Source organism: Pteropus vampyrus, unplaced genomic scaffold (genome assembly GCF_000151845.1).
Source record: "Pteropus vampyrus isolate Shadow unplaced genomic scaffold, Pvam_2.0 Scaffold310, whole genome shotgun sequence".
In the NCBI taxonomy this organism is placed as follows: Eukaryota; Metazoa; Chordata; class Mammalia; order Chiroptera; family Pteropodidae; genus Pteropus; species Pteropus vampyrus.
Window position 1 is genome coordinate 1,711,091 of NW_011889091.1, and position 16,759 is coordinate 1,727,849.

General features: G+C 36.2%; 1 protein-coding gene across 1 annotated transcript in view; it reads right to left on the bottom strand.

Annotated features, from left to right (window-relative positions):
• ZSWIM6 (zinc finger SWIM-type containing 6) overlaps positions 1–16,759 on the bottom strand; it is a 172,313-nt gene that overhangs the window by 39,242 nt on the left and 116,312 nt on the right. Inside the window, exons 4-5 of the mRNA XM_011377361.2 lie at positions 11,717–11,865; positions 8,655–8,805 (exon numbers count right to left, since the gene is read on the bottom strand). Coding sequence (XP_011375663.1) covers positions 8,655–8,805; positions 11,717–11,865 — 300 coding nt within the window. The remainder of the gene's footprint in view (positions 1–8,654; positions 8,806–11,716; positions 11,866–16,759) is intronic.

The window sequence follows — 16,759 nt, forward strand, 5'->3', positions numbered from 1 at the left end:
TCATAGCTCAAAATCACAGAGATTTGGGTTTCTGTTTCAAAGGTTATCTTTGCAACCTAAGGTGTTGAGTTAGCTGCATTTTGAACGACTGCTATCACTACTCTTGGCTATTCATCTTTAGATCAGAGCCTGAGAAAGCCCTATGACCAGTTACTAACTCTTCCAAATAATTTAATATCAGAAGATACCTATATTTTACCACACAATCCTATTCTTATTTCAACATGGAATTTTTAAATAAAACACAAAAATTCATCTGTTGCAAATCATTTACCAGCCTGACATCCCCCTAAAACATATGAAAAAGTTATTTTTATGAATAAAAAGTCATTCTTTGGTACATCTCTAAGAGGAGCAGCTATTTAAAAGTCTATGAAGATAGTAACTATCAAGTATGCACTTTAAATTTCAGAATCCTTTGTTCTAGAGAAATTTTAATAGAAAAACCTAGTACATAAAGTGGTGAAATTCACTCTGCTGGGATTGAGAAGGACCTACCCCCTTCTCATCTGGACTTTCCTCCTCCCCTCCCACTCCAGGGGCTCTGTGAGGCAGGGTCTGAAACCCACTGACTAAGGGACAACCATTAATCACTTCCTTCAGTCCTCCTCCCCCCTCATTAACTTACCTACGCTTAAATTAACACAATAATATTTGTAAAACACCTTGCACAGGTGCTGGCACACAGAGAGTAGCCTGTGGATATGGCTACTTTAGTCTTGGGCTTCCAGTTCTTTCATTCTAGCTCCTGGCATCTCTGATTCCTCATGAAGTCCCTGAGAATCTCAGATGGCTTAAAATCAGGCTTCGCAGACCGCGTTAATTTTTGTATGCTGCCACATCGGGGTAAGAAATGGTGAAAGAAAATTATCCCCAGCCTGTCTTTCTTCATTTTCACTCTCGCACTCCTCCAACTCTATCATGACAGTACCCTCCAGAGATCCACAATCTAGCAAGGAGACTCCCCCAGTTAGATTTCCCTTTGCTGGCAGTTTCTTGAGGGCAAATGCAAAACTAACTATTAGGAAGTGGGAAAAGTAAGAAGAAAACCTTTCTAAAATGTTGTGAGGAAGAAAAGGACACATTATACCAATGCTCTGACATTCCCGTTACCTATTAATATGAGAAGAGTGTCTACTACCAATGAACTCATGTTATAAATAGTAAAATAGCATAAAAAAGTAACTGGAACTCATTCTTGATATAAATAATGTACCAGCACACTACATATACAATACAGACCACTAAAGTGTACTACAATGAATCAAAAGGCATCTTAACTCCTAATCAAATCTCCAAGGTATTTAGAATAGAATTTTATAAAAATACACAAGAAGGTGATCCCCAAGTGTTATTACAAATTACCCAATTGTACACCTAAATAACTTAGACATTGACTATCATTAAGAATCTCTACTTGGTTAGATAATAGGATCAAATGATCTGTAAAGATCTCTTTTAATCCTGAGAATCTACTATTTCCTATTAAGATGTATTTAAAATTTTTTCTTTATTTCTACTCTTTCCCATGCAGGGTACTGAATGGTTAATTAAACCCTAGAAGTTGCAGTCAAGAAAAGGATGGTTGATAGTATTACACAGGAAGTATTTATCATAGGTTTGGCTCACTGTTTAGAAATATGCATTCTCTCTTTTGGTTAACTTCTGACCCAAATTAGAAATTATTCTGCCTACTTAAAGAAGCAGAGAATAAACCCCTCCTTCCCATCCTCAGCAAAGCAGAACCCAGAGGCCTCTGACTCAAGAATACAAAAGCCTCAGTTTTAAGAGACAGAAAGCAGTAGCCCCACACAACAGAAAAAGAAACCAGGCCCCAGTAGTGAAGACCCAGCAGTAGACTGCATTCTGAGAACAGCGCTGGAGGGAAGCAAAACCTCCTGAGCGATACAATTGACAAAGCCTCTGTATTTAGAGGGAGCTCTGAATAATGAGGGGGAAAGCAGAGACTGAGACAGGAGGGCACGACACTGTTCAGAGCAGGACAGCCCAGCCCCTGTGCAGGAGGGGTCTGCAGAGCTTAGAGACCACATCGGGCAAACAAGTGTTGACAACCGTGTTATCATTAGGGACTGATATAGACTAGGGTCTTCATTGGCTCCTTGGCAAAGGGGACTGGAAAATGAGATAAAAAATTCACCGTATCCCACTTGCAGTATGTAGTATCTGCATTTTATGATAAGCTTCAGTTTATTATATAACACAGTTCTCAATCAATGACATGTATTTGGCTATTCTGCATTAATGTGCTTGTTTTTTCGGAGTCTGAAGTTAGTGACTCCGGAAAGGCAGATATGCAACTAGGTAAGCTCTACTGACTACTGCTATCAGGGCCACAGGACCATGAGTAGGCAGAGCAGGCCAGGCAGTTTTATGAGATGGTATGGCCATCTAGGTGAGCTTCACATTGCCACTGCTCTACTCTGAGCAGAGAGACTGCCTGACAGAGAGGCATTTTACAGTCTTTTAAAATAAGGTGAGGACAGTGTCTAGTTCGGTGGTTAAGTCTTTGGAATCAATGAAATCTGGATAAAATTCCCGCTCTGCTGCTATGATCTCAGGCAAGTAGTCTCTTTAAGCCTCAGTTAACTTGGCTATAAAATTAAGGCTAATAACTGTACCTACCTCACAGGGTTGTTTTAAAAATTAAATAAAATAATGCATAAATTAAGTGCTCAATATAGTGCCTGATAAGTAAGTGTTGGCATCTGTGTTATCTTTAGTAGCTGGACCAATGGGAAATAAAACAAAGCAAAAATCTATATTCTGTAATGTCTACTCTCTTTCTCTCTTCACTTTGAAGTTAACAGGGAAGAACAACAAGGTTGGATTGAAAATCCTGAAGGCAAAATTTTTTATAATGAATTTCAACCCTTTATACCTCCCTCCCTCATTGAGCTCATCCCTGTCTTTGTTCACGTTATTCTTTCTTTCTGGAGTATTCTCACTACTTCTACCCTAAAATCACCTCCATGAACATCTTGTAAAACCATGTTAAATTCAGTCTGTACACATATCTGTACCAAGATGTGATTAAATAACCCTATTAAAGTGCTCCTCAGTTTATTCATGCCTGTTCTAATTTCTCATGTCTCCTGATGGTTGCATCTCTATAATCCCTTCTTACTACCACTACCATCGTCAACAGTAAAATCAAATATTTAATACATCTATTCCTCTGGACATAGCACTGCTTAAAGACATACTGATACAGAGAAATCACAGTAAGACTTCTAGGAAGAAGGGTTAACAAGAGGGCACTGAGGTGGTATAAGTGGTAAAGCTGTATTCTCCTTGTGCCCAAGGAAGACAAACTCGTAGGTAACAAGCAATCCCTGATAATGCGGTTCATCAGGATTACATTCTACAGTCCCAGGTACATGGAAGCTTCCAAGTCTGTACTGATACATTTTTGCCACAACAGGGCTCTGGGAATTGCTGTTTTCTCCATAGCACCAGCAAAGAGGTAACTACTTATAAGGCAAACCACACTGGAATGCTTCCTAGTTTCTCAATGAGAAGCAGTTCCTCCTTAGCCATTCACTAACCACTATCAACTCCAAAATGTGTAAAGCTTGAGTTTGAATTTACCATAGAAATTAAGTAAGGGGCTCAAACAGTGGGGTGTGTGTGTGGTGGAGGGTGAGGGAGGGTGGGGGATCACTAAGCCTACTGCTTTCAGAGATATAAGATGGCATTTCCCAGAAATTTCTCCACAATTACCTCCAAGGCAGAGCCTTTAGAATCTTATTTCTAGCTGTGCACAAAGGCTCTCCTAAATTACTTAGCGTATCTTTTTGAATGTGTGACTTAAGTGTGTTTTCTCCCTTATTCAAGAATAATGTGTATGGGTACAGAACAGGCTCACAGAGATGACTACCTGTATCTAGGAAGGTAGAGGGACAGTGTTCTCTAAGTCCATTTAGGTAATTTTTAGTTATTTTAACTAAATGTGGTCCCAATGGTTGGACTAAGTTCTCCACTGTTAAATACAGATTTATGCTGATTCCAAGTGCCCTGAATGTACATACCCTCTCAATCTATCCAGAAATATTATAGCTGTTGCTTAATAACAGTGGTCAAACTAACCTTACAATGAAATTCAAACTAGAAAGAAACATCTAACTATGGCTATTTCTGCTCACATAGAGTTAGGTACCTAGATCAAAAGCTCTGAAAAGAACTTTGAGAGGTACCATCTCATTCCTGTGAACTGAATGAGCACAGTTCAGAGTAGCCAAGGCTCTTGCAGTGGCCTCTCCCTAAGAAACAGGGTTTACATACATGACAGAAAGCAAAGCACATGACTCAGCTCAGAGAGAAGTAAAGTTTAAAATCTGAGGGAAGAAAAACATATTATGCAATATTTGAAAATGAAAATTTAAGAATTTTTCCCTGTGATAAAACTGTAATTAAATCTTATTTAACTGCTTCCTCTAATGACATCCATTTTAATCAGGTTTTAATAGACTGGCAGCCACAACCTATAGTTTTATGAAGCAAAGTGAAATTATAGTCTAGGAAGACATTTAAGGAAAAGAGACCCATCAACACAGATGAGAGGTTACAATACATCCCCTCGTCCCTAAAGACCCCCATGGTAATTAAGTGCACTGAACAGACAGACATTAGGGCTAACAGTAGGAGTGCTCACTACCAATCCACCAGTCGGAGATGGGTTGTTCTTTGAAATCCAAGGGTTATATATGGGACCTGTTTACCAGAAAATTTGCACATCACAGAAGAAAGGCTGCAATTGAAGAGGTGTGTTCTATAGCTCTACTAAATGTGTAGCCTCTATCAAATGTGCAGCCTCTACCACTGCAATGGGCTTTCTGTATTAAGATTTTAATGTACACATTTTCTCATAGCTGATCATGACACAACACTCATCTTGAGAAGGCTGCCGTATGTTTAGGAAAACGAACATCAAGTAGAGAAAGTAAAGCTAATATATGAAAAACTGATACACATACAAGATAAATGTATCTGCAAATGAAATGCACTAAACAGGAGCTTAATAATATGCAACTGTATTTATTTCATACTACATTATGAAAATCAGGGAGTAAATCACAAAAATTAACTCAGACCAAATGACTATCTTAGACTCTTACTTTAGAAAGGAAGATTTGAGCATAATGAGCCCCTTTGTTAGCCAGAGCAAGGAGAAAGAAATTGGGCCTGTTGCTACATCAAAAAAGTTTACATTATTTATTTGAAAGAGAGAAAAAGTTAATGTTATTTTTAAAACTAATTTTGAAACACTAACACATCAATTTTAATAAATCCCATATACTTGGAATATTGTAAATCTTGGGGAGGAGGATATCTGATCCTATGAAAAAATAAAATTTTGTAATCTCGCTAACAATCTGATGTCTCCAAAACCCTTTGCCAAGTAGCAGAGTTACTTGGCTGAGATATTCTTACTTGTACACTTTCATCAGATTAAGGTTTTCTTGCCAGGAATCTTTTTTTTCCTGGTGTATTGGCCATTGCCAGAAATGGACCCATCGAATCCACTGGTGCTAAGGAGTTAAGCATCTGAAATTTAATTTAACAGTTTCAGCTTTATTAAGCTGTCACAGAGCGGCCCCACTTTGATAACAGTAGCTGCTCCAATTATGGCTTGGTTTAGGGTTGACAAGTATAATGATTCATTCGTGGCACATGAGAAGCAATAAAAGGTTGTTTTGCATTACAGCTTTAAAAATGTGGGCACTTTTTTCATTTAATTTGTCACTTAGCTTTTGCTAAGAGGACATTTAAATTGCAGTAAAAGGCAAATGGGGCTTTTAGTTTAAATGTAATCCCCATATTTAAATGATCTGTAATGGCGCAGTGTTGGAGTGGGAACACTATTGTCTCACAGTGGGTCCTGATGGTGACATGTGACATTTGTATTCAGGTCCTGTATTATCCATGTGGCTAAAGGGCTTCCAATTTCATTTCACAGCCAGAAGCCTGCAGAAAACACCAATTAACTTGCAGATCCCATTTGCCGACAAAACTCAGCCTCTTCTCAATGTCTGGCATCTGGCAGTGCTCAGCATTTAATTCCAAAGCAGAGCCTTGAAGCAATGAGAGCCCTGCACAGGGGCACAAAGTCAAATTCCCCCATTTTATTAAGAACCAAACTCCTTTCGTTCTGTAGTCCAGAAGCAACTTTTAGTTAATTTTTTGCGGAATGACTATTAAGATGTAATAGTTATCGTTACCTCTATGTGCGATTCTCCACAGAACTTAGACCCCATTAAAATGGCAAGTGACCTCTGCTTGTCATCAGAATACATAGGAGAATCTGTAGCCACCAAGTAATAATTGGGGGGTGAGAGTGAAGGGGGGCACGTGTAAAAAAAGAAAACAAGAGTAAGATGTAGTCTTCATCCTGGACTGAAATCAAAGACCTTGAATAGAGCCTGGCCCATAATTGGAAAGTAGTCTATCAGAGGCTACAACTACAATCAGCTGGTAGAAACGTCCACCCAATGAGAATTTGTACTTTGAACTGAAGGTTGAGGTATGTAATTTTCAAAACCAACTTGGAAAAGCTGTGACTAATGGATTAAATGTGAACTACAGAAATTCTGACTATATCACTTGTATTTTTTTGGGGGGTAGCCAAAAAATTTAATCATATTTTCTTCCTAATTAGTTATTTGTAATTCTAAGCTTCTCTAAGTACCAAAGTTCTTTAGCCCATTTCCCATTTAGGGAAAAAAAAAAAGTGCAACTGCTGCTAGTGCTAATTTAATTTTACATAAACATGCTCTTTGAGGCTGAAGCAAATCTGACTGGTTTTCACTGTCAAAATAAAATATAAAAACTGTTCCTGGAGTTATTTCTAAACGGAATTTGTCTCTAATCTTAATGTAACAGAAATGTATACATAATTGGATTCATCAAATGAACCTTTGGCTAACAACTGTTTGAGAAGGATGTTAATGTCACGTGTAGCAATGCTACATTTTCTAGGATTTGATATTTCCCATGATTGAGAATTACTATACTTTGTAAATGGAAATACCACTGCTAAAAACAGAATGCTATAAATAGAATGATGTCATTTGTTTCCAAAGACTATGGACATACAAGAGTGATGCAAAAATAACAATAAAAGAGAGATATTCGTGGCAAACTTTGGGGGTAAAGTTAGGACTGTAATCTGTGAGTTATCTTGGGGTAAACGCTGCAGCCTCAAGCGCTGCTGGCAAGTATTCTCGGGGCAAATGGAAAATGGATTAAATTTTATTCATTTAATATTAATACAGTAAGTTTTCTTTAAATGATTCCTTTCACTATAATTTTTTTAATGCTAGTCCTTTCTACTGTCATAAACCAACTACTCAATTTAGCATTTACTGTACAGTAACAAAATCAAAAAGGGTTTACTTGGAAAAGTAAATTGCTCAGTATTCTAGTTATTTAAACCATGCATTATACCTGTGTTCCCCCACCACCACACTGTGCCCTCAAACATCCTTCCGATATACTGAAACTATCTACTGTAGTTACAGATTAATTGGAGGGAAGGTCATTACCATTATTTCACGTGACACAAAGAAAATACCAAAATTAGATGGGCAGACTGCCACTCACAGCCAAGGTCCTGAACACACATTCTATTAACAGGAAAAAGGAAACTTGGACGTCAAATTCTTTACCAAGTTGCTACATCTTGTGGAAGTCTCCTAACCTCCCCAGACTTTAATTTCCCTATCTGTGAAAGAGTTCACCTCAAAGGTCCCTTCCAATTATGATCATGTGATATCTTCATGAACAACAGCATCTCTTGGTCTAGACTAGATGTGGGATCAATCAGCATGTGTGTTCTATCATTAGTCAAGAGGAAGAGAGAATATGAGTGAAGAGTTCTGCTACTCAATTGCATTGAGACCAAGATCTTTTAGTAAATATATTCAGAAATCGAAATTAATACAGGCACCGATATTTGTCAAAAATTCCATTTGTCACCCATAGATTTCTTAGTAGGAAGACAAAATAACAAATACATTATTAATTCCCTAGCAATGAGCATTATTAGGTAACAAATGTCAGCCCCCAAAATTTCCCAGTGGACATGACTAATAGACTTCTCATTTTTCAACCACCTGCTACACTGATATCTTTACCACCAAGGATTTGGGAAGCAATAAAAATTAGAGTTTGCTGTATCTTTTCCATTCTGACAGTCAACAATTCATCTAAGTCTGTAGCAGTCAAGATGTAAAATGAATGTTTAAACTACTTTTGATACTTTTAACGTAGGGAAAAGGAGAAAATGGCCAAATTTTAGCTGAACTGATTACAATATTATTTTAGAAACAAGTAACCAGCTCTATTATACAAAATACCGATTTTAAAATGATGTAACTACTTTTTTTCAAATATTTAAAGGCAGATTTCTGTGCTCGCATTCCCCTCAAGATCAGACAATTCCCCCAAAAACCCTGCCAAGACTGTGTCCCACAATGTCCTTATTTTTCCTATTCTTTCTAAATGGTATATAATGGCAACAAGTTCATATATCAGCAGCTCTTTCTTCAGCAATAGTTTGTCCATGTTCTTTAAACATTCAACATGGTCTTTATCCATATAAGTCAATGGCAACGTGTCAGTAAATTTATATTTACCCAGCTCATCCCAGAGCTGCCTATATTTGTCAGTCATCGCAGTGCCTTGTTGCCTCCAAAGTGACAGACGAGGGTCAGCCATGAACTGCTCTGTTATCAACGTCAACATGCGGGCCCCATTAGAGTCCCTCATCTTTAACATCTCTCGCACCTAGTGGGGAAAAAACAGACCTTTAGAAAAATGTTCAAAAACAAACAGCAATACAGAGACAGACCACTTTATTTTTTCTTGGTGACAGGGGAGGTTAAGTCTTGACACCAGCCCTCTTAAAGTGTACAAAAGTTGTTAAAAACTGGTCTCTATCCTAAATGGCAATTTATTTAGAGAACTAACCATTAACTTTTTAAATTATGCTTTGGCATCTGCATGAGGAAAGAAATTTGGCTAACTTCCCAATTCAAAAAAAAAAAAAAAATTGCCAGCCTACAGAAAAACAATACCAAAACAAACAAGACAAAGCATTCTGGCATCTTCCTGACTCTCAAACTGATTACCACCAAAGCAGCAGGGCCTAAAGCAGTCTACTGAGAATTCTTTAGGGATCTTCTATATTAATCTGATAATGTTTATAATAGCATCTGTTCTTTGGTTATTTTTTAAAAAGCTTTATTGAGACGTAATTCATATACCACACAATTCACCAATTTAAACTGTACAATTCAACAGTTTTTGGTATATTCAGAGTTGTGCAAGTCCTCAGTTTTTAAGGTAAATTTCAGTAAATTCTGTCACTGACGTTTTTTGACATTAAGAGCAATATCATGCTTCTTCCTTTACGTGGGATTGTTTCTGCAATGGTAAGAGGAAATGGATAGGGTTGTAGGTTCAAGAACTCTAGGCTCTAAATGAGTGATCCATGAAGAAGAATTATAACCACTGACCTAAAAAGTTACCTCAGCCTCTCAAACTGGAACTTCAAGCTCTGTCCATTACTCTTGTGCTGCATTTCCCAAATAAAAGAAAGGAAAAAAAGAAACAGAAAGCTAAGTCCCCCTACAGGAAACCCTAAATGAAAGGAATCTATCCATTCCAAAAGCATGTAGAGCTCTGTGTTCAACAAATAAAAACCCTTGCTGAACACCAGTTCTCCCTGTAGGAATTACTAGAGCAAGGTCACAAGCAGTGAGAAAGGAGAGGTGAGTCCATTAATTCAAGATTCTCTCTATGTGAAAGGCAAATAAAGGAGTAAATGGCAGATCTCCAATAAAGCAACTGAAACCTCCAGATCAACAGATCCTGCCCCAAGCTTGTACACCCTGGCAGCTGATGGAACCCCCTCACAGGCTTTAGAATATGAGCTTTGTACAGAACTCAAAAGTACTTCTACACTGCATCACAAGGGTTTTGCTTCCAGGAAGGTTATTTCAGTAATCTTAAAAAAAATTTACTACCAATATGGAAGCACTAAAGTCATGAACAGATGAAGATCAAGAGAAAGAAAGGCACTTTCCATTTATTGGACATTGTGCTAAAAAGAGTTTTACATTTATACTTGCCATTAATCTTTATACCAAATAAAGGAGACCAGATTATAATCCCCATTTTATAAATTAAAAAAACCATGCCTCAGAAAAGTCAAGTAACTTGCCCAAAGGACGAGGAACAACTGGGATCAGAACCTAGATCTGTCTTAACCCTAGTTAACTCTAAATGTTATGCCATTTCCAAAATGAGATGTTACCATTACTTCTTACAGCATATATAATGTATACATCATGTATAAGGATAAAAATACCAACTGCTAGCTGGTCTAATACCTCTTTCACATTTTTTCCACTAGGCCACAATGTACTTAGTCTCTGCTGCCATGAGAATCTATGAAATACTTTCCTGTGTGTCTAAATATACTAAACCTTTAATATGACCACCACAAATTTAACTTAATGTTTACTTTTCTGATAAATTTCTACAACCTATTACTCAGCTAGATATAGCAATGAAAATAAATGCTTTATTATTAAGCATATAAACCAGAACTATTAACCAATACTCAAGTAGGACATCTATAGCCTAATGGCAATTTTCAGACTGTTGACCCTGAAGCATTGCAAGAGTTTGAAATGTCTATGAGTTATCAAAGAATGATTAAATCATGTGTGAAGTAGTTTTAGAGTTAAATGTATTTCGTTGTAATCTAAATCTTGGAAAACTGGCAACCTATGTATGGTATATAGGTAAATATTAAGAGGGTATTGATGAATCAGAATACACTATCTTCTGCCATAACAAGTAACAGAGTTTATTTCTCCTAAACTAAAAAAAAAATCTTCCCAATGAAAAGACACTGATTTAATACTAATAAAAAAGCATTTTATTCAGTATTTATAATTATATTCATGGTACTAAAAGTTTTATGCAAAGCAACAGATACAGCTTCTGCTGAGACATAACTTAAAACGAAGTTAACTTTGTCTTAGGCCAATCAAATTTTGTTGATGAAATTAACATTTACCAAGGCCCACTACATGTTAGACATCATTATCATTTAGTACCATGATCACGACAACTTGAAGAGATAATGCTATTATGAACTAATTTTAAAGATGAGGAAACTGATTTAAATAACTTTCCAAGGTTCACACACTTAGTAAGATTTAGAACTTAGATTTAAATCCAGGTTTGCATGACTCCAAAGTCTATGCTTTTGAAACAAATTTAAAGACTGACATTAGACTAAATATATAAAGCACCTTTTTAGGGCTGTATTCAAGGTTATGTTCTACTTGGGAAATTAACTAAAAAAAAAGAAAAACTGAAATGAGGGCATTTTAAATAACATTAAGTTATTTATATTGTTTTTGGTATTGAAAGGTTTTTCAAAATTGTATAAATTGTCACCATTTTATTAACAGAAACCGAGAGACAAAAATGCCCCACATCTAAGGACACCTAAGCAAATTAAGGGCTGTGTAACAACACAGAAGATCCTTATTAACCTTAGACCCCATTAAAAAATATTTTTTTAAAAAAGTCTTTACCCTATAGTAAACATGATCATATAAAGATACTTTTTAATATATGTATATATTTAGAATATTTATTTTAAAATAAACAATCATACCTTTGCAAAGAGCAAATTAAGCTGCTTCCCTGATCCGTGGTACCCGCCCTGGGAAAGAAACAGTTTAACCTGTTCTTGAACTTGCTCTTCATCTAAGTGCCAGCAGTTTTCATCATCTATACTAGCACCTGCTGTTGGATCAGGAGCACCTAGAAATAAAAAGAAAAAACACATATGCTAGATAAGAACTCTGTGCTAAAAAGGTTCTGATAACGAACTTGAAAATAATTAAGATTCTGTAGTTTTTGCCTAAACACTTTTGAACCCAATCTCAATTTCAATTATACATATAAATTTATGACTGAAAATAAATATAGGAATAATTCTTTTATTTCCAGGACTTTCCTGATTTGTGCTAAGCCAAAATGCAGATTACTTTAAAACTGAAATATTTCCATTTTTTAAGATCAGAGACCATACCTTTGGAGCTGAACTTACAGGTTCTTTCAAAAAAAAAAAAAAAAAAGTCACAAAAATGTCTCACTGTAAATATGCATTGTTTCTAAAGCTCTACTGTGTAAGACATGTTATTTAAATGTTTTCAGAGACATTAGGAAAATATGAAACCAAGTAAATTCAGTAGATATGTCATTCTTTACTACGTTAATTCAAGAAGCTCTCACCATTATCTGCTACTATATAAACTACATGCTGACATAAGTCTTTAGTTGCAGAAAACTGAAGATTAAAAAGGGAAATCAAGCCACATGGGAACAGGCAGTGCAGCTGTCGTACTCAACCAGGTTGTCGTATCACCTTGCCAAAGTGCGTAAATATTTTATTGCTGAAGTACATACAAAAGATAACAGCTATGTAATAACCCCTATGTAAGGCCTAAGATTCGTAAGTAATACAAAAAAAATTAAATCTAAGAACCTTCATCAATAATGTTCATTCTTTAAAAAGATACATTTGTAGGTATTGTTTTGTATTACTTTTATTCTAATGACCTAATGTAGACTCAATTGGTCAAGGAAATAATGATTAACATCTGCTTAGAACCAGAGTCCTTCAGTCCCTAAGGAGCTAGGCACTAGGTCTGTGAACCTCCCTGAAAAGGTATACATTCATTCAGCGAGCATATTTACTGAGTGCTCTCTGCTAGATGTAGAGATAGAACAGTTTACAAAACAGACAGAATTCCTGTCCCCACAGAATTTACCATCTAGTTCAATGGCTTTCAAACTATTTTGACTGAGACCCACAATAAAAAAAACAATTTTTATCATGCCCAATTTACCTTTGTATCTGGATGTTTATATGGTCACATCTATCTATTAATCTGAAGCAAGGTATGATGAAGAAAAATACTCTAAGTGAAGAGGTCTGATATCTTCTATTCCATTTTTTAGAAGGGCTTGTTATTATTTTTAAAATGGATTTCATAACCATTATTGGGTTGCAATTCACTATGTAAGAAACACTAACACTTTTTAGTGTGTGAGATAAATACTCATCTAATAGTCACATATAAACATATAATAAGTGGTAATAATTGCTCAAAGGAAGAGAATAAGGTGCCAGGAGAGACTATCAGAGAGCTCTGACCTGGCCTTGGAATGTCAGGATAAACATGCCTTGAGGAAATGGAATCTGAGCTGAGATTAGATTAGATGTTAACTAAAGGAAGGGAAAGGACAGAATGGGTCTGTATGTGACAGTAACAGCTTAGACTGAGGTCTCAAGTGGGAAAGGACACCGTATAGTGACAAAATATAAGATAGTTCATGTCCATGGAACACCAAAGTAGAAGATGAGGGAAAAAGCAATACCAAAACAATCCTGGAGAATAGAATGGCCAGACCCTGATAGCCTTAGCAAGTGAGGAACTTAGTCCCCGCCACCCCCAAGAGTAATGAAAGGGGATTCATAAGGTTATACAAAGTGAAAGAATGGAATACTCTAGATAGTAAAAGATGTTTTGTCCTGATGTACATCAATTTCAACATTCCTACCATGGAATATTAAGCACCCATGAAAATAAATGTAGAGATTCTCTATTACCACAATGGAAAGATATTCAGGATATACTGTTGATTGAAAAAAAAAAATCAAGGTGAAGAAAAGTACACAGAGTGCACCACATTTTTGTGTAAATAGTAAGGTTTTAAAAAAGAGCTTATGAGTTAACATTTCCATACACATGTATAAAATATCTTGAAAAAATGTTTAGCATGAGTAACCTAGTTATATGAGGGAAGGTGGTTCCTCACTAAATACACCTTTTCATACCTTTAAAATTCTGGAACCACAGAGAGGATGAATTGGGAAGCAAAAATATATAAGAGAACAGTGAAGATGATATTTTGAATCAAGTATTGGGAGGAAGGAGGGACAAGAGGAAGGAGAAAGGCATGCATACATCCCTGGCCTCTGAGGATTCCCATCAAAAAAGAGCCACACTAAAGCATTCTCACATACATTATCTCATTTTCTCCTCACAATGTCCCCTGGAGGTGAGTATTCTGCAGAACGATCCCCATTCTTAGGAAGGAGAAGAAAACAGGTTCAGAATGGTTATGACCTATCTGCAGCCACACTGCCAAATCCAGTCTCCTGATTCTCTCCGCTGCGGAAGACTATATCCCAGAACCTTGGAGCTAAAGTTTGAATCCTAGAGGCAAGTGTTATGAACTGTACATCAAAGATAAATTTATGGAAAGATACTGGGATGTTTATAGGCATTTGTTAGGGTGTTTCTCTTGTACAGGAAGATTTAAGGCACAACAACGTTGTGAAGACTTAACTACTGGGGCTACATCTTTATCCCACAGGGATTCAAAGGGCCTAATTCAGCCAATCCCTGATTCGAGGAAAAGACAGACACACAGAGAGGGAAACGTACGCACACATGCACAAAGCTAGGTATAAAGTCTTTACCTAAATGCATCTAGAGACTTTCAAAACAACTAAACTACAGGGTGACAATTTTTATACTTAAGTTCTTCCCAATATCTTTTTTTAAATCTTTCTGGGAAATGTGACACGTCCCTCTTTATCTTCTTAGGGAAAACTCTGACAAGCTACTGATTATGCAACTCTTACTGTTCCTCCTGATGAACTGAGCTAAATAAATGTGATTTCTATCCTCACTGTGGTTACTTCACTCAACTTTTGCGATTTTTACAGTTGTTCTCTGTTGGGCACTAAAGGCCAAGATCTCCAAGGAGTCCCACTACAGAGGACGTAGGCAGAGACTAACTGTCTTGAAGTGTGGCTGAGGCATGCTACCCTTCTGTGCTTGGGTCAGAGCCTAGTGAGACCTAGAGTTTCTGTCTGCCACAGAAATATCCAAATATTTTAAGTAGATTTGAATTCAGTTTAGAGAAAATCTCAGTCTTCTCCTTGGCCTAAAGTGGCAAAGGGGTCGACATTCACTCTCCCCAAACTTCAGGATATACTTAACCTTTGTTTTTTTCATACTAAGAGACAGAAGTGCTAGAAAAAATAATCTAGGATTCACTTTTATTTGACTTGAATTACACAATTAATTTTTCCTTAAACTCTAATAGGTTTTAAAATATAATCACATTTTAAACATACAAGATAGATCTCAAAATTTCTTTAATGAATCATTTAATCTATATAGATATTTTTATTCTTGTCCAGATAGAAAGATATCTAATAGCAAATGTATAAATACATAAATTATTTTTCTCAAGTTTTTAAGAAAATTAAGTTTTGGTTTTTTTGGGGAGGTGGAAAAAATAGTATTAGAACTAACTTATTTGAGCATAGGGGGAAGGAAGGAGGCAATGAAGAGGGAAAATGGCCCACAGATAAATTTTTTTGCCAATAAGCTAATAAAGTCTACACACAAGTAGAGAGGATAGGATGTGTGGGGTGCCTAATCCTGGATTAGGATTCAGAAGACTTCGGTTCTATGCAGTCTGGAAAAACTGTGTCCTCCAGCAAATCACTTAAGCTCCTTCAGGTCTCCATTTCCTCAACCCTAAAATTCTATAATGTAGGAATACAAAATTAGCAAGGAAATAAAAATTAGAAATCTCATGTGGCTCTGTAGAAAATATCCTCTCACTTAAGTCATAATAATGCAAGCAAAGATAATTAGTTGATAAATAAAATAAATTTACTCAAACATGACTCAATCTTTTAGGAATAAGACATGTGTATTATATATTACAGACCTGAAAATTAAACATCTACAATGACAATAATCCCTCTAAAAGAGCAAATTCATTTATTAAATTTTAATGCTTAAGTTTAACTATCTAAACCCTAATATGTCTTGATTACAAGCATTAAAATATTGCCTAAGCCTTGTATAAAACGTATATTTGCAAAATTTACTTCTACTTGTTAATGGCTGTCTGTAATCAAAGATAAACTTCTCAGCATTTAGCTTTAAGAAAGGTATGCAGAGAAAACATAATTCATGTATTTATACATTTGCTATTAAGATGTTTCTCCAGTTAGGCAGGAACCAGAATCTATATATGTAAATTAAATGGTCAATTTAAAGTGTTTTATTAAAACCTATCATATTTTTTATCCTTATTTATAATTATAAATGCTATAACTTTTACAGCTGTATAATTAATCTTTGTGAGCATTTTATTACCAAAGCTTATTCTTTAAGGTTTCAAGCCTTCAGGGAAAGTGAAATTATCTGTTGAAAAAAGTGAAACAGTTTAATTGTCTCTCATTCCCTGCTAGGGAGTGCGAATTTGATTTCCCCTCCCCACCTCGGTTAAGTAATACCACAGGAGGAGAGCGAGGAAGAATTCACGGGCATTAGAACCCCAGTCAAATCTTTGCTTCCTCTGTTTGCTACTTGATTTAGTTCTGATTTAGGTTTGATTTACCCCCAAATCAAAACTCCTTTACCCCATTGCTTCTTAAAATTAAAAGTATATCAAATTTCTGAGGCACATTGTGAAAAATAGATATTTAGGCACCACCTCAGACCTAATGAATCAGAATCTTTCCCAAGGATAAAAATAGGGGGTTGGGGCTGGAGGGCCAATTCTGTATTTGGAGAGAATGTTAAACATGGTGGCACATTCTGGATCTTCATATTGA